The sequence below is a fragment of the Heteronotia binoei genome, chromosome 14 (assembly GCF_032191835.1).
Source record: "Heteronotia binoei isolate CCM8104 ecotype False Entrance Well chromosome 14, APGP_CSIRO_Hbin_v1, whole genome shotgun sequence".
Taxonomy (NCBI): Eukaryota; Metazoa; Chordata; class Lepidosauria; order Squamata; family Gekkonidae; genus Heteronotia; species Heteronotia binoei.
In genome coordinates this window covers 45496609-45518970 of record NC_083236.1, presented here as the reverse complement: position 1 = coordinate 45518970, position 22362 = coordinate 45496609, and the positions used below count along the sequence as shown (strand labels likewise).

General features: G+C 45.9%; 1 protein-coding gene across 1 annotated transcript; it reads left to right on the top strand.

Annotated features, from left to right (window-relative positions):
* Positions 1-453: 453 nt before the first annotated feature.
* Positions 454-20525, top strand: NRN1L (neuritin 1 like). Its single transcript, XM_060254084.1, has 3 exons — positions 454-540; positions 17836-17998; positions 19911-20525. Exons 1-3 carry the CDS (start codon positions 486-488, stop codon positions 20194-20196), a joined length of 504 nt encoding a protein of 167 aa, XP_060110067.1. The 5' UTR covers positions 454-485; the 3' UTR covers positions 20197-20525.
* Positions 20526-22362: the final 1837 nt, after the last annotated feature.

The window sequence follows — 22362 nt, the reverse complement described above, 5'->3', positions numbered from 1 at the left end:
TGGCTAACAGCCACCGAAGGACCTCTGCTCCATATGTTCATCCAGTCCCCCCGTGAAGCTGTCTATGCTGGCAGCCGCCGCCACCTCCTGTGGCAGTGAATTCCACGTGGTAATCACCCTTTGGGTGAAGAAGTACTTGTGTCCGCTCTAACCCGACTGCTCAGCAACTTCATTGAATGTCCACCAGTTCTCGTACTGTAAGAAAGGAGAAAAGCAGGAGGAGTTTGCTTTGGCGGGGACTCGCCTTTGCGCGCCGAGCCTGGATCCCAGGCCAGCCAGCGGCGCACTGCAGCGCTCTCCTTGAAAGCCCCACAAACTTCCTACTCCTCCTCCTGGCGGCTCCTTCCTTGCAGCCCCGGGCGGGCGGAGCGGAGTGAGTGCCCCTCCCCGGGGCGGGGCCGGAGCTCGGGGGCGGGGCCTGGAGGCGCGGGGCTCTGGTGCGCCTCTCGGGCTGGGCGCACTGTGGCCGGGCGCGGGCAGACACCATGGGCTGGGGGGCGCTGCTGGCCGCCGTGGCGCTCCTGCTCCCGCCGCATCTGGGTGAGTGAGGGAGTGGGGGGCTGGCGGCGGAGCAGCCGCGGGGCTTGCCCAGGGGCGCTGGGCGGAGCGGGGGGGAGCTCCTGTCCCCAGCCGAGGGTTGCCTGATCCCGGTTGGGAAACTCCAGGAGATTTGGGGATGGAGCCTGGGGAGGACAGGGACCTCAGTGGGGCACAGTGCCCTAGAGTCCACCCTTTTCTCCAGGGGGAACTGACCTTTGCAGCCTGGAGATGATGCTAGGAGATCTCCAGGACCCGCCTGGAGGTTGGCATCGCTAACTCCAGGCGCTTTCCATCGTGCCTCGAAGTTTCCCCGCTGGGCTTGGGCAGCCTGGGTACCTGGATCGCGCCTGCTCTCCTGACTGAGGCATGGATCCCAGCCCGGAGCTGCGTTTGGAGCTCCCGTCCTGACCAGCGTCTCGGCGGGGGACGCGTGAAGGCGCTTCTTCCTGGAGCAGCAGCGCCCGACTGGGCTCCTGCCCCCTGGCTTCTCTTCTCCCCCTCCGCACAAACTTGATGGTAAGGAAGGGGACCCCTAGCTGTGGGTCACATCTGCAAAGGACAGTGGGGGCAGAGAGGACACCTGCTTAACAGGTCTGTGCGGAGCCCAGGCGAGCCCGGTACAGACAACGGCAAACTGCCTCTGGCCATCTCCTGCCTGAAAAAAGTCTTAGGGGTGGGGTGTCAAACATGCCGTTCGGGGCCGAATCAGGTCCCTGGAGGGCTCCTATCAGGCCCCCGAGCAACTGGCTGTCATGTGCTTCCTTCTCCCTATATTTTGCTTCCTTTTGCATAACAACTTACTTTGCAAGGCTTGCTCAATTGCATAGGAGTTACAGAGCAAAACCTCTATTTTATCCATTGGCTGAGGCTCCTCCCTTGGGAAGGAAGGGTAGAGGAATAGCTTACTTTACCAGGCTCTCTCAATTGCACAGCAGAGCTACTGAGTCAAGCCTCTCTACCTTCTATTGGCTGAGACTCCCCCCCCCGCCAGTCCCTTGGGGAAGGAAGGAAAAAGCCCAGTTCCCTGGATCCCATGGGGAAAAACAAAGAATGCATCTTTAAAATCAATGAGTGCTAATGTTTAAAGCATGTTTTAATTTTGTTAAAATATATATTTGGGTTTGTCTGTGTTCTTTATAAAATTTATATCTCTGCTACCTACTCTTAAATAGGTACACATTGGCCTAACCCAACATGGCCCGGCCCAACAAGGTCTCATTTATGTCAGTCTGACCCTCATAACAAATTAGTTTGACACCCCTGTCCTAGGGGGTTGCAGTAAGACATGGCTTTTCAACCCCACACGCCCACCAGAAGCTGCCTTGGTGATATGCAGAGCTTTTGGTCCTCAGTGGGAAGGAAAGTGGGCTATAAATGATCACCCCCCACCAATATCCCGGGTCCTTTTATGAGGACCAGTCACACTGATGTGAAGCATTGCTGCAAACCTTCCAACCCACCAGAGCTCTTAGGTGGAATGGAACAAAATCTGCCTTCTAGCCTCCTCTCTGATTGAATGTTGTAGTATATTAAACCCAGAGCTCCGGTAAGCTGGAAAGCTGGCTGTAATGCTCTGCGCTGGTTTGGTTGGTCCTAACCGCCTTTGTATTACAAGAACTTCTGTTTGGGAATTCTGCTTGGACCAATATGGTTGTATGATTTTTAAACTAAATAGGAAGTCTTTCATGCTACTGCCAGATCCTTTTAAAATTGCTGGGCATTGAACTCCCAGGTCCTTGTGTATGCAAAGCAGATATTCTGCTGCTGGTGCCCCCCCCCCCAGCCTATTAAACATTGAGAGACTGATGAGGGTTTTTTTACTCAAAAAGGTTCTCAAGTGGCTCGATAGGCGATGTTTTCTCCCTCCTTCTAAGAATATAAGAGAAGCCATGTTGGATCAGGCCAGTGACCCATCCAGTCCAACACTCTGTGTCACACAGTGGCCAAAAAACCCAGGTGCCATTAGGAGGTCCATCAGTGGGGCCAGGACACCAGAAGCTCTCATCCTGTTACCCCCCCTCCCCCCATGCACCAAGAATACAGAGCATCACTTGCCCCAGACAGAGAGTTCCAACAATACGCTGTGGCTAATAGCCACTGATGGACCTCTGCTCCATATGTTTATCCAATCCCCTCTTGAAACTGTTTATGCTTGTAGCCGCCACCACCTCCTGTGGCAGTGAATTCCACGTATTCCCTTTGGGTGAAGAACTTCCTTTTATCTGTTCTAACCCGACTGCTTAGCAATTTCATTGAGTGCCCACAAGTTCTCGTATTGTGAGAAAGGCAGAAAAGTACTTCTTTCTCTACCTTCTCCATCCCATGTATAATCTTCTCCCCTCCCCTTTTCCCTACACACCTTTAGGTGTTAGTGGTGATGTCTGTGACTAGTGCTGTAGCGTGATTCCATCTTAAATCTGAAACAAGAGGATGTGATATTGCTTTGCATGCGCAGGAGTCCTATTTCTAGTGCGTAATCTGCGGATTGTTCATTCATACATGTAATAATCCCCTGATACTACAATCTACCGATGGTGAATGCAAAGTGCTGAAATCGGAAGGAGCTCTGTAAAGGCTTTAAAAAAAATTAATGATCATTAACAAAGAATAAAGAAGGTATATAATGTAGGCAGTGATAAAACACACAAAGGCAAAAACAGTTACCCATTTACAAAAGACATGTACTGATGAATATAACAAGATTTTGTGACATATGAAGCGTTTTGCAAGCGAATCTGTGTAAAAGGGATCATTGTCTATTTTCTCAAGAAGAGGGGACCACTTAGCTATAAACTTTAGTTGAGCTTTATATGGATCGACTTGTAAAGGTTAAGGGCTGTTTCCAAGCCCACTCAAATGTAACTGGATCCTTGCATCCACTGGACTGGCAGGTAGAGACAGGGAGCTACTTCCTTGCTCCCTTGAAACTGAGACAATCCTGCAAGGCCCAGGAGGACTCTGGATTGATAGTTAACATAATTTACTGAGCAATTTGAACGCTGTGATTTGATGATGCCCCATTGAGCGATTGATGTGATTACAAGTTTGGACGAGGACTTTGGCATGTTGAATGTCGCTGTCCTTTTTTTTGTACCTGACTTATTCACTACTGTAAAAGACTGGGGAAGGCAATGGCAAACCACCCCGTAAAATTTCGTTGCTCTCTTTTTGTTGAGAACAATGACAATAAATTTATCTATCTATCTATCTATCTATCTATCTATCTATCTATCTATCTATCTATCTATCTATCTATCTATCTATCTATCTATCATCTATCTATCTATCTATCTATCTATCTATCTATCTATCATCTATCTATCTATCTATCTATCTATCTATCTATCTATCTATCTATCTATCTATCTATCTATCTAAAAAGTCTGCCGTGAAAACGTTGTGAAAACAATGTCACCCCAGAGTCGGAAACAACTGGTGCTTGCACGGGGGACCTTTCCTTCCTTTCCTTTCCTATTCACTACTTGACGTATGGTTTAGAACAGAGGTGGCCAAACTGTGGCTCTGGAGCCACATGCAGCTCTTTCACACATGTTGTGTGGCCCCTGGATGCTGAGAAGGAACTTAATGCAGACTTAGTCTCAAGTAAGCGTGCTTAGCATAGAGATCTCAGTCAGCCTCTGAGATCTGGTCCATAGGTAGGCAGCTGTTTCTGCTGTGTGTGAGGAAGAGAAGGAGTGGGGGAAAGGCAGGCTTGCAAGCTCTTCTCCTCCAACACTGAGGTCACCTGGAGACCTAGAGCAGGGAAAGAGGGCACAAGAGTCAAAGGAGCTACTAGAAGGAGGAATGGTATTAAAGAAGGCTGTGCAGGGTTTTTCCTAAAAGTTTCATAGCTCTTGTCGGAGGTGTATTTACTAACCTTGGTGTCAAGGCAAAGAGAGATGCAGAATGATGCAAATGGTGATCAGTGATTTATATGGTACACGTGTGTTTCCTTCTCTACTGGTGCAAAAAAAGAAATAATTACTTAACCTTTCCTTATGCTGGTCTTATGGGGACTGTTATTCCCAGCTTTTTTTTTTTAGTCTCCTTCTAGTATGGTCGTGTTGTAAAGTTCACACATATGTATTTTATCTTTCTGTGCAAAGAAAGTATTAAGAATTTTAATCAAGATGTGTGTAATATTTGTTCATCTGATGTTTATTCTATGCGGCTCTTCCATTAAGCAAGTTTGGCCACCCCTGGTTTAGAATGTCGGACTAGGATCTAAATTCCGGTGGATAGCCATGTTGGTCTGAAGCAGCAGAACAGAGTGTGAATCCAGTAGCACCTCTAAGACCAACAAATTTTTATTCAAGGAATAAGCCTTCATGTGCACACACACACATGTCTTCAGATACATTGCCTAGGATCAGCAAGGTTCAGGTCCAAATCCCACCCTGCTGTGGAAGTTTGCAGGCTGAGCTGTCAGTTGCTTTGGGTCCCTGCTAGGGGGAAAGGCAAGTTATAAATGAAGAAAAATGAAATACATCATTCAACTGCTGAAGTTATTAGTTGTCAGGTAATGTGCGAGGAGATGAAAGGCTGAGAATAACGCTTTTTGGAATATGGTCATGCTGAGAATAACACCTTTGGAATATGGTCAGCTCACAGTGCTTTTTTGCAGCAGATGTTCATTCTCAAGGAGATGGTTCTGTATCCCTTTCCCCAAACAAACCTGAAGCATTTTCATTGTGGCAGCTGAGATGCTTAGAAGTGAACAAAAGCCCATGGCTTGGCCAGGACTGGCTAAGGAACATTTTGCCTCTGGTCTGATTTGGTAGCTGAATGAGTGTCTTGTGGATTCAGCTTACCTAGTAAACCCTGGCATTCTTAACCGCACACCTGAAATATCTGTGTAGTGCATTTTTAATCCTGCTTTTCTGCTAACAGTCAAGTACATTAATTCTCCCTACTCTGTTCTTCCCTCACAACAACCCTGTGAAATAGATTAGAATGAGAGACCCCAAAGCCATACAGTATGCTTTCTGGCAGAGTAGGGATCTGAACCCCACCGTGAGTTTGTAGCCCTGTTGTGATTGCCTTTTTGATTTGACTTTGTCCTCGAGAAGAAGGCTGCAGATTTATACCCTGCCCTTCTCTCTGAATCAGAGTCTCAGAGCGGCTTACAATCTCCTCTATCTCCTTCCCCCACAACAGACACCCTGTGAGGTGGGTGGGGCTGAGAGGGCTCTCACAGCAGCTGCTCTTTCAAGGACTGCGAGAGCTATGGCTAACCCAAGGCCATTCCAGCAGGTGCAAGTGGAGAAGTGGGGAATCAAACCCGGTTCTCCCAGATAAGAGTCCGCACACTTAACCACTACACCAGACTGGCTTTCATGGCTGCCATGGCTTCTGCCTAGTGTGGTGATAATGGTTTGTATCAGTTTACAGAGTTTTAGTGCAACACTGAAGACAGGCAAACAGGCAGTGTTCTGGGGGAGGGCAGCTATGGCCTCTGCTACCAATTCCTTTAGGCTGGGTCCCCTGTCTGCAGTCTCTATTTATTTGCTTCATTTACAGGCCGCTATTCTCATTGAAACTGAAGGTGAAATACAAAACATTTAAAACAATGCAGTGAAAACAATATAAGCCATGATGCACCATAAACAATGCAAAAACTGGATTGCAAATATTAAATGGTGCAATGAAAACGACAAAGAGAAGCAACAAACAGCAAGTCTGTTCTCTTTATAAATGCAGCTTCTGGTGCCGTTTTAGTCTCCTACAACCCTATTTCCTTTATAGAAATGCTCTCTTAAATGATTCTGTTTTAAATATTCTGCAGAATGATGAAAACATGAGAGCCCTCCTGAATTCCTCTCCAGTCAGTCCACCAGGAGGGAGACACAGCAAAGAACAGAGGGGTCATGGCCTTAAAACAGTTATTGATAGTGGTCTATTGCCTGTCTCTACCAAACAGACTCTCCAGGTAGCTATGGGGGTGACAATCTAGGCTTCCCAACCCTCCCGCCCTGGCGGGGGACCCCCAAATTTTCAGCCTCCTCACCTGCTCTTAAAAAATCTGGGGGCAGGGGGAGAGATAACATACCTGTAGGCATCATGTTGTTTTACAGCTTGGGATCCGTTTTTAAAATGTGTCCCTTTAAGGCTGCACAGGAAACAGGAACGGCCCCTCCCTTTCTTTTCCTGTGCAGCCTTACTTTCATTTTCGCAGTGAGCAAATTCTGCTGGAAGAAGACCAAGTACGGTAAGTATTTTTGTGTGTGTGTGTGTGTGAGAGAGAGAGGGAGGGGGCAGGGAGGGGGGATTCCCTGGTATGAAGGCCCTCCCCCCCTTTAGAAAGTGTGTGTGGGGGGGAGGGAAATGTCTGCTAGGCACTTTATTATTCCCTATGGAGAACGATTCCCATAGAGAATAATAGGGAATTGATCCATGGGTATTGGGGGCTCGGGGGGGGGGCTATTTTTTGAGGTAGAGGCACCAGATTTTTAGTATAGCAGCTAGTGCCTCTCCCCAAAATACCCCCCAAGTTTCAAAAATATTAGACCAGAGGGTCCAATTCTATGAGCCCCAAAAGATGGTGCCCCTATCCTTAATTATTTCCTATGGAAGAAAGGCATTTAAAAAGGCGTGCTGTCCCTTTAAATGTGATGGCCAGAACTCCCTTGGAGTTCAATTATGCTTGTCACATCCTTGTTCCTGGCTCCGCCCCCAAAGTCCCCAGATTTTTCTTTAATTGGACTTGGCAACCCTATGGCAATCACACTGGCCTGCCTTTCAGGGCAGTGGTAAGAATGATGAGAGTGCAAAGTATATAGTGTACTGTAAACAGTGAAGATGCTGTGTAAATACAGAGTGTTAAATCCTAGAAGTAGTGTAGGAATTGCTGTGAGTAGGATTTTTTAATCAAACACAGGGCTTTCTTTGTAGCAGGAACTCCTTTGCATATTAGGCCACACACCCTGATGTAGCCAGTCCTCTAGTAGACCCTGTAATAAGAGCCCTGTAAGCTCTTGGAGGATTGGCTACATAAGATGGGTGTGGCCTAATATGAAAATGAGTTCCTGCTACAAAAAAAGCCCTGAACACATTTATCTCCCTGGTACCATCACTGTGAGGGCAGGTACCATACCAAATTTAGAGAAGCTGTATAAATTTGTGAGAAAAACGTTTGCATCCTCTGTTGTCTCCTCTTGTTTCAAATGGTTGTGTTGTGGGCAGAGCTTTTTTTTTCTGGAAAAAGGGGCTGGAACACTCAAGAGGGAAATGGAGAAACACACAGGTGCCCCTCATGAATGTTTAAACATTTTTTGAGATTTTTGTTTCCACAAAGAAGTTTCGGAACTCCATTCCCCCGTATTCTTCAACAAAAAAAGCCCTGGTTGTGGGTATTTACTCATTTACATATTAGGTCACACCCCATGACATCACCATTGTTTCACACAGGAACTCATTTACAAATTAGGCCTCAAACCCTAATGCCAAGCCAGCCAGAACTGCGTTCCTGTGCGCTCCTGCTCCAAAACAGCTCTGTCTATCTGTACTCTTTTATTCATTTATCTATTATTTGTATGTAAATTCAGGGGTCACTTTGTAGAAAAATAGGTGGTGGAGCTCATCCAGGGATTGTTATGCAGCTGCACACACATACTATTCAATGGACAAGGTGGGAAGGAGGAGGTGGAACTCTCAGAAAGGTTCAGGAGCTGCACTCCTGTGAGCTCCCACTGAATCTGAGGCCTGTATAAATGCATTATTATAATCATCGTTATTGTTTTTATTTATTTATTTTTTTAAATTAAAAATTGTGTTGGAAATTGTTTTTTTTTTAAAGGATATACCCACAACCAGGGCTTGTTTGTGGGGGAACTGGAATGGAGTTTCGAAACTTCGTGGAAACAAACATTTCAAAAAAATTTTAAGCGTTCATGAGGGGCACCCGTGTGTTTGTCCTTCGTTTCCCTCTTGAGTGCTCCAGCCCCTCTTTTCCCAGAAAAAAAAGCTGTGGCCTAATATGTGAATGAGTTCCTGCTGCGTCCTCTGCAGATAGAGAATCTATAGATTAATGCAGTGACTTATCTTATCTATTATCTAAATTGTGTTCATTTCATTGTCATGGCTTCTTCTAAAGAACCATGGGAAATGTAGCTTGTTGAGATTGCAGAGAAATCTCTGATAGGGACAGAGATTTCCCTTTTTCTCCTGCAGAACTACAATAACCAGGGCTCTTCGGGAAGGAGAGGAACTTGTTGACTTTTTAAAACCAGTTTTCAGTCAGTGGTGTAGATATGCCTTGGGTTGGCAGGGAAGCACAGGAGCACGGGAAGAAAGCATAGTCCTCCTTTAATGTTGAACATCAGGCTATGAGTTTCTAATGACTTTTTTTGTTTTTGTTCTACCTTCCTGACTCTCCCCTCATGATTCCTCATAATCAGGCCTCTCTTGGGGCAGATCCTGGCATCTTTAATAATGGTTTTCTTCCTAAGTGCTGCTGAGGAACTTGAATTAATAAACAGGTAGCAGCAAATAAAGAGATGGCGATGAATGCAATCTCTAATGGAACAGTCTCCTTCCACTATCAGTTATATAAACCTGTACTTTGGAGAGGGCATTGTTTTGCTTGGTGCCTACCTCTCATTGGGAAATAAATGTTTAATTCAGGGGAATGCATAGGGCTCTTTTCCCTGACCCACATCATCCAGGAAGAGGGCCTCTCTACAAGTTATCTACAAGTTAATGGTCCAGATCCCAAAATTAACTTGCTTCCTTCCTGTATGTGTTATGATGATACTCCAGATGATACTCCAGAAACACCATCTTGGGAGATATTTTGTGGCTGCTCTACAGCCAGTGCCTTGTCTGTAAGAACAAACCCATGTACAGAGATAGAGATTTTTCACATCATCTGTTCTTGATCCTTTTAGACAAGGATTGAACCAGGGACCTTCTGCCTGTAAAGCAGATGATCTGCCACAAAGCCATGCCCTGCACCAGTAAGTACACTTGAGGCTTCTACTGAGACGGCCAAGTGATTGGTCAGAGCTGGTATTGTCTACTCAGACTGGTGGCAACCCTTCAAGGTCTTAGGTAGAGGTCTTACATGTCATCTGCTACTGATCCTTTTAACTGGACATGTCCAAGATTGAACATAGGTCCTTTTGCATGCAGATCAGATGCTGTACTGCATGCAAATCAGATGCTGATCACTGCATTTTTATTCCACCTTTCCCCAAGGAGCTCCAGGTGGCATGCGTTGGTCTCCCTTTCTCTATTTCCTCTCAAAACAACCCTGTGAGGTAGGTTTGAGGGAGAGTAACTGAGCCTTATGAACTAGACAGAATGGCAGGAACCGGAACCTTGGTCTCCTATATCTAGTCAGACACTTTAACTGCTGCAGCAAGCTGGTTCTCTCTGCTTGGACTAGGCTATTAAATTTCAGAAGACAGAGTTATATTTGGGTTCTCCAGCTAGTGGCTTGTATGTGTGTGGGTACTGGAGAACTGCTGCATGTGCTAATCTTTTAGGCCTGTGATTCTAGAGGGTTTGGGAAATTTGGGGGGCGGGGGGGAACAACCATTAGGATACCAACTAACTAAAGACATCCATGTATTTGGTAGAGGGTCAAGTTTGCTAGTATTTTTGCACGCTCGTGCATGGTTTGGATGGATGTCGGAACAGCCTCAGCTTGCAAGCATCCAAAGAAGTTTGTTGCCATTTCCTGCTTCGGGATACCAGCTCCAGGATAGAAAATTCCAGAAGATTTTGAGGGAGCAGCCTGGGGAGGGTGGGGTTTGGGAGGGGCTTCAGTAGGTTATGTCATAAAGTCCACCTCCAAAGCAGCGGTGTGTATACCTACAATATACCCACAACAGAGGAATGGTTGGTCAAGATGATGAAATTTGCAGAGCTGGCCAAACTTACGGCTTTGCTAAAAGATAAAGACTTAATTTTATACATACGTGGAAACCTTTTATGGACTTCTTGTGTGAAAAATAAAATAATGCATAGATGGTTTATGGTTTTTAAGATTAAAGGGCAAAGATAATAAGCTTATACGGAAAGGTGATAAATTTCCCTTGGTCTAATTTTGGACTAAGGTCATAGCGAATAAATGTATGGATTCTGGTAGCAGAGAAAATCAGATATTAATTCCTTCTTTTATAACTGTAGTAGTTTCTTTTTGTGTGTTTGTAGGTGTTAATCTTTTTTTTTTTTTTTGCTTTTTCCTTCCCTTTTTATTACGCGCATAAAAAATTCTAATAAAATATTAAATTCAAACAAAGCAGCCATTTTCTCTGGGGAAAGGGATCACTGTAATTCTGGGAGATCTCCAAGCCCTACCTCTGGAGGTCAACGACCTGAACTCAATCAAAGCAGAAGGATTGTGGGAAGGAGGGGGGGGGGATGGTGCCTGGAGGAATGACTGTGAGCTCCCCACCCCCGCCTCCTGCAGGAGATGGTTACTCCACTCTGCAGCACAAAAGGATCCAGGCCTCCCCTAGGAGAATCTGTGAGGGGTTGCTTGAGGCAAGCGAAGGAGATCTTATTATGGCTGGATTATTTATTCAACGTTTGCAGGAGTTCTTATTTCTGTTAAGCATATTAAAAATGCAACAAAATGTTTTAAACACACACACACAAACCCCCCACTGCAGCAGCAATTCCCGATGGGATTAAGAGGTTGGGAGGGCATTTTGTGAGTGACTCAAAGGAGCTTTGCCTGCAGTCAACTGAAAGATGCGTTTGAGAGGGATCCTGGATAGGCTTTTGGGGAGAAAAATGGTGTAATTCCACCACTAAGTGCTATAACAGGGGTGGCCAAACTGCTGCTCAGGAGTCACATGTGGCTTTTTCATACATATTGTGTGGCTCTCAAAGCCCCCACTATGACGGCTGGCTTGGAGAAGGCATTTGTTGCTTTAAATCACTTTGCCAAGTCAGCTGGCAACTTGGAGAATGCATTTAAAGTTGAAGTTGCTTGCTTTTCACCTCTCCCTCCCCCATTTCCCTCCTTCCCTTCCTCCTTCCTTCTCTCAAACATCTGACTTTATTCTGTGGCATTAAGCGAGTTAGGCCACCCCTGTGCTATAACATTTGCATGGAAGAGACTTTGGTGTTGTACTCCCCCACAAGTAGTGTTTCAGACATTCCCTGGCAGGCATTATTGGCTGGATTTGGTATAACTACATTCCCATTCTATATTAGGAACTTTAAGTAGAACAAAGGCAAAAATGACTTTCTACTTAGAATCCCCAGTAGATGTTTCCTTCTGCTACTGAATCAGCAGTTTTCTGCAAGAATACTCTTTGCTTATGCTATCAGCCGTTGTGCATTATTTGGGGGTGGGGGTCTGGGGGATGCTTTCATTTTCTTTCTCCCCTTCTCCTTTCACTGTGCATCCAGGTGGGAGTAATGAGCTCAGAGTAGGGTTGTGGGCAGTGTTCCCTCTAAGCTGAGTTAGTGTGAGCTAGCTCACAGATTTTTAGCCTCTGGCTCACCCATTTTTGTCTTAGCTCAGGAAGGATGACCCCAGAGCACAATAATTTATGCAGGAGCTCACAACCTTTAATGCCAGTAGCTCACAAAGTAGAATTTTTGCTCACAAGACTCCACAGCTTAGAAGGAACATTGGTTGTGGGCTCTGCATTGGGAGATACCTGGAGATTTTGGGGTTAGAGCCTGATGAGGGCGGGACTTGGGGAAGGGAGGGACTTCAATGGGGCGTAATGCCATAGAGTCCACCTTCCAAAGTGGCCATTTCCTCCAGGTGAACTGATCTGTTGCCTGGAGATCAGATATAATAGTGGGAGATCTCCAGCCACCACCTGAATGTTAGCAACACTAGCTCAGAGGTACTGTAGTTTGGAGTCATGTGCAAAGTTCCTCCAGCCAGGTTCAGAGCTGTACAGCTTTCTCCTATTTCAAATGCTTTTATGGTGTTCTTCTGTGTGTGTGTGTGCGTGTGTATGTGTTTTAATGGACTGAAAATATCCCCAACTTTGCAGTCTGCAGAGCAAGTAATCTTCCTAGATCACCACAACTCTGGGGACAGGAGTTAAATTTATTAATGGTGGGATATGTCTGTCTGTCTGGTATATTTTACTTTTTTCTTTCAAATATATTTTATTGCATTTAAATCATCAGATACAAAAGTCATACATATTATGTAGCATTATCATGCACCAAACATATAACATAGTAAACTATAGTTTACTTATTAAAATTGATTATACAGCTTTAACCTTCATATGAAAATGTACATATATCATATATTTAAACTTATTAACTACGAGCAAAAGGAAATCATATTATAAGTGCTAACAGCAGAGATGAGATAAAATTCTGGTATATTTTACTTGAAAGTACTGTTTTCTTTCAGATTGGAAGGAGTTGTACATTTTGGGGAAGCTGTTATTCCTGATAAAGGTGCCTGCATAGCCAGCAAAGCCTGCATATTCCCCTGTCAATCAAAGTCACTGTAATAAGAGATACCCCAGACTGACTTGGAGTCTGAAGGCAGACCTGCCATCAACTGAGCTGAGGCGGTTTAGCTAGAGCACATTTGGGGAGGCAGACGGCATACAGCTTTTGAAACCGATAGTACAGGCTTTCCTGGGAGTAAGCTCCACTTAATAGATCTGAATAGGATTTAGAATAGACCTGCTTTGGTTGCTCTGTAGGTGCCTGAAGATGTTGGTGGTATACCACGCATGGTGCGCTGTTGGTTTAAAAGGAAAGAGGGATCTCTGGATGAAGAGAACATTTTCATGGCATCCTGATTATGAACTGCAATTCCCTGGCATTCCTTTTGCAGATGTTGCCCAAGGAGAACCTTTATCCCAAGAAAAAATTAAGCATGGAAGATGGCTAATAGAATGCAAACAGGCTTTGGCAGTTATGCAGACCTGTTGTTTAAATTGGGCAAAATACCAGTACCCAAGAGCAATAGTGGAGCAGCCCGCCAAACTGTTTCCCATCTCACAGGAATGTGAGCATCATGCTTTCAAGGGAGATGTGATGGAGCTCTTTGAACTCTCCTCAGCTGTGACTGAATGAATTGAAAATCAGAGGCATTGAACTTGTTTGTTATGAGGGTCAGATCTGACATAAACGGCACTTTGTCAGGCCAGGCTTTGTGTGCCATAAAATGTAATGCCTGGTACCATATTACATATATATAAACTGTATAAAGGACAGTGGTGGTAAGCTCCAAGTTGATGTATCCCAGGGGTGGCCAAACTTGCTTAACATAAGAGCCGCATAGAATAAACATCAGATGTTCGAGAGCTGAAATACAGGAAGGAAGGAAAATAGATGTGGGAGAGAGAGGTGGAAAGAAAGCAACTTTAACTTTAAATGCATTCTGCAAGCCTCCAGCTGTCTTGGTGAAATGACTGAAAGAGAGAAATTCCTTCTCCAAGCTGGCCAACAGGATGGTGGGGGCTTCAAGAGCTGCACAATATGTGTGAAAGAGCCACATGTGGCTCTTGAGCCGCAGTTTGGCCACCACTACCATAGAGTCCAGCCTCCACAGCTGCCCTTCCTTCCAGGAGAACTGATCTCTGTAGTCTGAAGGGAAGGTCAGTAGTGGTGAGCAAGCCACTTTCTGGGCCAGGCTAAGTTAGCTGTTTGGATTCTAGCTGTAAACTAATTTTTCTCAATTGGGGATTGTAAAGAAAGTGACCACTTCCCTTTGGTACTTGTCATCACTTATTTCTTAAAGTAAGGTCTGTCAAAGAATTGACCCATGCAATATGGCAGAAAAGATTCCCAGAGTACTCTGGTCAAGTAATGTGACACTCAGGTAGCCGATTTTTTAAATGCTGATATTTTAGCTGAATTTCTTTCACTCACACAGAATCAGGATTCCCATGAAGTGCTGCAGGCATATGAAACTAAAATCCTTATCTTAAAAATATATACGCTTTGTAAATTTGTAAGTAACAACAAAGCTTAAGTGCCTGAACTGACAGACTTTTAAAAAGGGAGAAAAACAGTGACCTCAATCTGCAAATTAAGTGTGGATTTTCAGACGTCTATAAAGGGTTTCCAAACACTAATGAACTTTAGTCTAGACTGTCTTCTCTCCTTCAAATGTTGCTGCTCAGTCAGCTCGGTCCATTTCACAGTTTGCCAGACCTTTCAAATCCACTCTTTAATTGACAGGTTTTTAGGAACATGTTGTTTTGAATTATAACGTTTGTGACCATCTACAAATTGGCGTGGAAACAAGTGGTGCAGAGCAGAGCAGATGATCCCGTGGCTCGTTTTTGCAGCTGTAGTGCCTTTTTCACAAGATGTGACTCTCTGGAGCATTCAGTAGGCTACTGGATCATCTGTTGTTAGTGTTGCTAACCTCCAGGTGAAGCCAGGATATCTCCTGGAATTACAGTTGATCTCCAGATTACAGATATCAGTTCCCCTGGAGGGCAGACTCTGGCATCCTATCATGCTGAGATCTCTTTCTATGCTGAGATCCCTGTACCCACTCACAGTGCATTCCATGACTTCCAGAAGTCATGCAAAAATGTGCCTAACTGGCATGTATTCCTAGAATCACAGAGTTAGAAGGGGCCATACAGGCCATCTAGTCCAACCCCCTGATCAATGGAGGATCAACCTAGAGCAGCCAAACTGGCTCGGGAGCTACATGTGACTCTTTAACACATATTATGTGGCTCTCCAAGCCCTCATAGCCCTGTCAGTTAGCTAGGAGGACAGCATTTCTCTCTTTAAACCCCTTCTTCAAGCCAAGCTAGCCGGCATCTTGGAGAATGCATTTAAAGATAAAGTTGCTTTCTTTCCACCTCCACCTCCCCCCCTCCTTCCTTCCTTGCAGCTCTCAAACATTTGACATTTATTTTGTGTGGCTCTGACATTAAGCAAGTTTGGCCACCCCTGACATAGAGCATTCAAGATAAATATCATTTATTTTGGATTTGTGCTTATGGGGCCAGGGCTGTGGCACAGAGTGTCTGCTTTGCACACAGAAAGCCCTAGTTTCAAAACCCCGGTGACTCCAGTTAAACAGATCAGATAATGGAGAACATGAAAGAACTCTGTCTAAGACCTTGGAGAGCTGCTGCCACCCAGAGCAGACCATGCAGTCCTGGATGGATTTGGTATAAGGCATCTTCATTTGTATTCTGCTTTTAGAAAAGAGCTACAGAAGTCACAGAGCTTCTGTCCTTGATTATTGGGAATACAGTTCACATGTGAGTTGAAAAACCCAAACACTGCATGCATGTTTCCAAGCCTTCTGGATCGGCTTGCCAGGTCTGTGTTGGAAAATAGTTGGAGATTTTAGGGTGGATCCAGGAAAGGGCAGGATTTGAGGAGGGGAGGAGCCTCAGCATGGTACAATGCCATAGAGTCCCCTCTTCAAAGCAGCCATTTTCTCCTGGGGAGCAGATCTCTGCCAGATCAGTTGTAAAAGCAGGAGGAGGTCACCAGGTCACACCTGGAGGCTGGCAATCCTATTTCTGGAAGAATCTTGAGGACTAGAAAGGTCAAATTTCTCCTCTTAAAAATACAGATTTTCAAGATGCTGAATTCTGTGCCCAGTACCAGTTCCTCTGGTGTGATTGTAGGTGGCAGAAATCCATGACTGCAGAATACATGCCTTGCCTTTGAAGCAACTGCTCTTTTCATTACTAAATGCCATAGTACCTTCCCATGCAGTTTGTGTCTACCATTCTGGTGGATGAAGGGGGAAGATGGAACTTTCAAGTCCTGTGCAAAGACAGTATGTCTGTTCAGCCTTGTGATGATGTGGGGGGCGGGGGGGGAGTGAGCCCAAAGAACCAGGGGTATACCGGAGGCGATGAAAAGCTGATGGTTTGTGATAATGGGTTTCAACCTAATATTATCCCTGCTGCCAGCAGAGCGATTAGGGGAGCTGGCTTCACTCTGGCATTTTAATGGCTGCCTAATAGCTTGTAATGGTGAGCTTTGTGGTGAGCTCAGAGCGTTTCCCACAGAGGGATCCCGAGGAAACGTTGTGCTGTTCCGGAAGTCCTTTGGTGTTGGCCGAGTCCCATCTTGCTTCCTTTTGTCAAACTGTAATTGGTCTATGACTGTAATAAAGTTCATTCAAAGTTGTCAAACTGTATCTGGGAGACTCGCTAATCGACATCTTGCTGGTTCCCCTGTCGGTTCTGAGGGGATCCCTTCATCTCTGGCCTCATCCAGCTTTTCCTCTTCCTGCTGTTCTGAAGGGCTGGGCTGCCCAGGGAGGTGTTTGATCAGAGAACTAGGCCGGCTTGCTTGAAATATTAATCGGTTTCTTCCTTTGCTGATGCCGAAACACCTCGCAGTGTTTCTCTGGCAGCATTGTGTAGGCGAGCATCATCCAGAGCTTCGCCTCCCCGCTAAGACCGCACCAGCTTGGCTTTAATGGAATATTGACTTCTCTACAAACAGGGCTGGTGGCAGAATTACTGTGTCTACTAGTCTGGTTGGTATGTTGAATGGAGTCCGGATGGATCCAAATGAGTGCCGTCAGCCGATTAAAGAATTGTTAGGTGATTGATGACATACTTTTAAAAATAACACCAAAATTTAGCCCTTACATTGTACTGTCAGTATTCAAAGTGCTTCCCAAATGCTATCTTGTTCTAATCTTTTACAACACTGCTGGTATTCTTATTATCCCTATACTGGCAATCGGAGTCTGAGAGCAACCATTGTCTTAAGGCAGGGATCTCCAGTGTGGCACCCACCAATCTGTTTCCCAATGGCTGCGTGATTTTTCCCTAAAGCTACGGCTAGTCATCACATTCCTGCATCCTTTTTTATTGGGGTGAGGGGAGTTCAAAAGTTCCAAGGAGGCATCACCTCTGGGTCTGAAGGGAACATCTTTTTAGAAACTATCTCCATCATAGACAATGCTTGGCAGAGAACTGCCCAATGTTTCCCTCCTCATGGCAGCCATTTTGTGGAGATATAAAACTGCTCTTTCTCAAAATTCTGAACTTGCCCTCAGGTTTAACAGGTTTGGGGAATCTGTCCCTTAAGCCAACCTAGTTAGTTTGAGACAGAGATGGGCTTCCCAGGTCACAAATCACTAGTTTAGCCACTGTGCTACACTGCTTCACTGTAATTTGATTATTAATATTTTGATAGATTTGCTTCCTGCACATCTTCAGTATATGTCCCTTGCTTTTGAGATCTTGGAGGAATTATGAGATTACCTGGGTTTATGAATTTGTAGACTTGCTGTTCCTTGTTGGTGGATGCTACTTTAATGCTTCTTCAATCCTTCTTGCAAGATGGAGAAGGACGGAGGTTGTAAATGAAACAAGCTGGATCTCCTCATGTTTGTCCCCTTTGCAGCGCTGTCTGAGGAGCCACTCAGCATGGCTGGCCGGAAATGCAACACCATCTACAAGGGCTTTGCAGACTGCCTGATCAGCCTTGGGGACAGCATGACTCAAAGTGTTCAGGAACAGCAGGATGAAAGCACCCAAGAACTGCAGGAGTTGGAGACCATTTGCAAGTGAGGACAGGTGGACTGGAATGTGGGGTTTAAAAATGTCCATTGCTATACTCTTTGGCAGATAATTTTCAATGTCTAAAAAGCAGGAGTTTTTTGTAGTAGGAACTCCTTTGCATATTAGGCCACACCACTCTTATGTAGCCAATCCTCCAAGAGCTTACAGGGTCTTAGTACAGGGCTTACTGTAACCTCTTGAAGGATTGGCTAAATCACGGGGGTGTGGCCTAATATGCAAAGGAATTCCTGCTACAAAACAAGCCCTGCAAAAAGCATTTTTTCATAAAATTTTTCATAAAATTATTGGGTTGTCAACTGTAAAGACCTGAAGTGTTTTGGAAGCAGAGCCTGGGGAAGATGGAGTTTGGGAAGGGGAGACAGCTCAGCAAGGTATAATGTCAAATTGTCTCTCCTTCAAAGCTGCCATTTTCTCCAGGGAACTGACCTCTGTCCTTTACCATTGTAATTCTGCAACGTCTCCAGGCCCACCTGGAAATTGGCAACTTTGTGGGTTGGATCCTATCAGCTTTTCTGCCATGAAAGATGGGGACTGTTTTGACCTCTGGAAAGGCTGGGTGGGGGGAATCATTGGAGTGAGATCAAACAGAGAAGCTAGTAGGGTCCAAATGAATGCAGTCCAATTTGGCCCTTTCAATTGACTGTAAGTAGTAAGCATAAAGTTGGATCCAGACCATAAGAGTGGGTGACGGAGATATTACAGCTTTGTTTTAAACACACATTTTAAAACATATTAAGCATGCTTCCCCACTTCCCCAAATAACTATTCTTTGACTATTGGAAAATGAGATAATTGTACAACACATCAAATTTACACAACATACTTTTTAAAAAGCTAAATATAATTTTAAGTGAATGTGCTAAACCAAATCCCAGTCTATTTAAGGCATTGGGATTTGTTTTTACCCTAAATTTTGGGAGAAACCCACATTATTTAGCAGACTGTAAAGTTTTTTTACTTAAAGAAAAAAGCACACACACACATGGAGAGAAATATTCACACTGGAGCACACAAGTTTGGACCTAAAGGCAGACCTTAGCAGCCTTGATCTCTCACACCTATCAGGGTTTCCTCTTAATAACTATGGTCCGTCAAGGTCTGTGCTGTGAATTCTGACAGGCAGTGGTTCTCTAGGGCTTCTGGTCACGGCAGAGCCTGAATCTGGGAGCTTCTGCATGCACAGCAGATGCTCTGCTGCTCAGCTATAGCCCGTCTCCATGCTGCGAGTGAACTAGAGCATACGATTATTTATTATATCTCAATTCCTAGTAAAAACATACAACAGCTGTAGTTGGAGACTGTGGCTCAATAGTAGAAGAAATGCTTTGTGTGCTATAAGTTCTAGGCTCAGTTCCTGGACTCTCCATTTTAAAGGAAGTGTTTGGAAAAGGTCTTGCTGTACCCTGGAGGGGCTACTAATCAGTAGTGAAGTGAGCAAGAGGCACCAGTGGTCCAACAGTGTATAAGACAGTTTTGTCCTTATGCTGCTGCCAGACTTGAACCAAGTATACTGGTAACAATTTGGGACACGGCTGCGCAGTCCACTGGTGAATGCAACTGCTGCTCCATGCAGTCGGAGTCCTATTTTTACGTAGGAAAATGCTTAAATGAAGTGACACCCAAAGACTAACTGCTTAGTGCTCACTCAGATTCCCTCTTAGGTGCCAATCACACACACTAAATAATGCATTTTCAATCCACTTTCAGTGCACTTTCCAATGGGATTTTGCCAGTTCACACAGTAAAATCCAGTTTGAAAGTGCACTGAAAGTGGAATGAAAGCACATTTAGTTTGTGTGATCACAGCCATAGAGTTAGAAGGGACCCCATGGTCATCTAGTCCAACCCCCTGCACAATGCAAGAAATTCACAAATCCCTCTCCCCCTTTTCTGCAGGTCCTGGGACGACTTCCACACCTGTGCCAGCCAGGTCCTGTCCAGATGCCCCGATGAGGCAGCAGCCATCTGGGAGTCACTTCGGCAAGAATCCCGGAAGTTCCAGTTCCAAGGGAATCTCCATGACCTGTGTAGCTCGCGGGCTCAGCCAGCTGGCAACGGAAGAGCTTCGGATATGGATGAAACCAACAAGGAAACCTTGCGAGGGTCAGCCTGGCATCCGCAGCCCAGCCTCTGGGGCAGCCTGACTCTTGTGACTCTGTTGGCTTTGGCGCTTTTGGCCTAGCCTAGGAGCGGGGGGAGGTGGAGGCCCTCCTCCCATACTCTCCACCGTTGCTCAGACTGGTTGCCAGGCACTGCCCTGCCACAGGAACTTGGTTCAGACTCAGAAGCTGACACCCTGTGCGGCTCACTGGGTGAAGGAGGCAAGGGGATGTGAGCTTCTTCCCTCTCTGCCTGCCATGCGTGGGAGACCTGGGGAATGATAAAGGTGCTCCTTTTGGCTCTGTGCCAGTCTGCAACCTGCAGGTTCCCTCAACGTCGCCCTATCCTCCTCCACCTTTCTCCATCTTGCATACCCTCCTAGCTTTCCAGCCCTTCCTCCTCCTGGACTCTTCCGTTGCCCTCAGCCCAAGAGACCTCTAGAAACACCATCTAAGAGCCGCGGCCCTTGTAGCAGTGAGAACATCTTTGCACCATCCTTGTTGGCTGCTGGCATGCCACGGAGACCCAGAGGTGGTCATGCCGGTATGAAATGGCACCCGATGTCTCCTTGTATTGAGAGAGTCCTGCAACATTCTCGGAGCAAGACCCAGTATGAGCACAGCTAGACTCTATGCACGTCCACTTCTGCGCTTATGTATTTGACTCATTGCAGATGGCTCTTCTGTATACTCCCGAGAGAGGCTGCTGGACTTCCCTGTCTGCAGCCAACAGCCTCTCTTTTGGCTTGCTGAGTCTCCTTTAGTATTATCATTATTATTAGTTTGCCCTTTGGAAGGATTAGTTTGCCATTTGGAAAGCTGCAGTTCCTTCACTGGTGGGATTTTTGTTTGTGTGCCTGTGGAATTCCCGCCCCTTTCTTCCTGAGTTCTCTGCAGCATAGCTTTTACCCACTAGGCACAGACAGGAACGGCCCTAGACTCTTGGCAACCTAAGCAAGGCTAACTTCTGATGCCCCCCTTGCACTGATAACATCACTGAGTCACATGGGGGGGTGCCCAATTCGGCACACCCAGCGCCCTAGTGGCAGGGCTGGCCCTGGGCACAGATAGCAGAGGAACTGGTTTGTACGATAGGCGATGCCAGAAGGATCCTCCATGATTCCTCCAAACTGGCACGCATCCGTAGGGATGCCAGCCTTCAGGTGGGAACTGAGGATCCCCTGGCATTGCAGCTCATCTCCAGACTACAGAAGTCAGTGCCGCTGGAGAAAATGGATGCTTTGGAGGGTGGGTTCTATTGACACTGAGGTCCCTCTCCTCCTCAGGCTCCATCTCCAAATCTCCAGGTGTTTCCCAACCTGGATCTGGCCACCCTACCCCTGCACCCATTGCTGGCAACTTGGGGGCACCCGGCAGCCCTCATCCTGCCCCATTGCCCTGCCAGAGCAAATGATCTTCAGTCCATGGGTTGTGGCCCTCAGGTAGCTTTCAGAGCCACACCTGCTGTGTTCTCAGCCCCTGCAGAGCTGTCTGCCTTTATTTTTTTATTCTTTTTTGAATTGCTGCTTTTGGAAGCATCTGTTGGCTAGTGCACCTGCACAGAGAGCGAGAATACCATGCCGCCTACCTCTTTCTCTGCGCACACACTTGCTGAGAAAGCCAGCAGGGTAGTAGGCTTGCTCCGTGGTGCAGCGGCTTTGATATATTTTAGTACAGGTGCCAGGACCAGACCAAGTTTTTTTTATTTTGTGCGTGTATCCTAGACGAGTTCTGACTCTGGCACCCCGCCTCCATTTAATAGAAAGAATACTGACAAGTCTGGAACAACTGTTTTACTAAGTGGACATTCTAAATGAACAATGTGAACATTTTAAAAAGCTCTCTGAAAGTTCCCATCACAGCAGCTGTAGAAGACCAGAGAGGACAGAGATGGAGATTCTAGAAGCCTGTTAATGCCAAGAGTAAGCCCTTGTCGCTTCGAAATCTGGTACCCGAGGCAATTGCCTAGCCTTGCCTACTAGTCTGGCCGACCTAGCAAGCGCCCATCCCTGCAAAATCTTTTCCTGCCTGCTTCTTAATTGGCACAGATTGGACTCACCAGCCCTGCCGGTGCGTAGTCCAGTGTTCCCCCTGTGCTAGAAATACAGTGCTCCCCACCCCACCAGTGAGGTCATCACCCCTTCCTGTCATGTGCTTGCAGCTCAGTGTGTGCCTCCCATACTGATTCTGGGGCAGGGGCACAGGTTGAAGTCAGTCCCAGGTCTAAGAAGGTTGACAAATGCTGCTTT

Bases quoted from the DNA above. Each gene is read 5' to 3' on its own strand.
- NRN1L (XM_060254084.1), top strand. From the start codon at position 486: ATGGGCTGGGGGGCGCTGCTGGCCGCCGTGGCGCTCCTGCTCCCGCCG. The intron at 541-17,835 runs GTGAGTGAGGGA...TCCCCTTTGCAG, and splicing joins CCTGCTCCCGCCGCATCTGG to CGCTGTCTGAGGAGCCACTC. The intron at 17,999-19,910 runs GTGAGGACAGGT...CCTTTTCTGCAG, and splicing joins GAGTTGGAGACCATTTGCAA to GTCCTGGGACGACTTCCACA.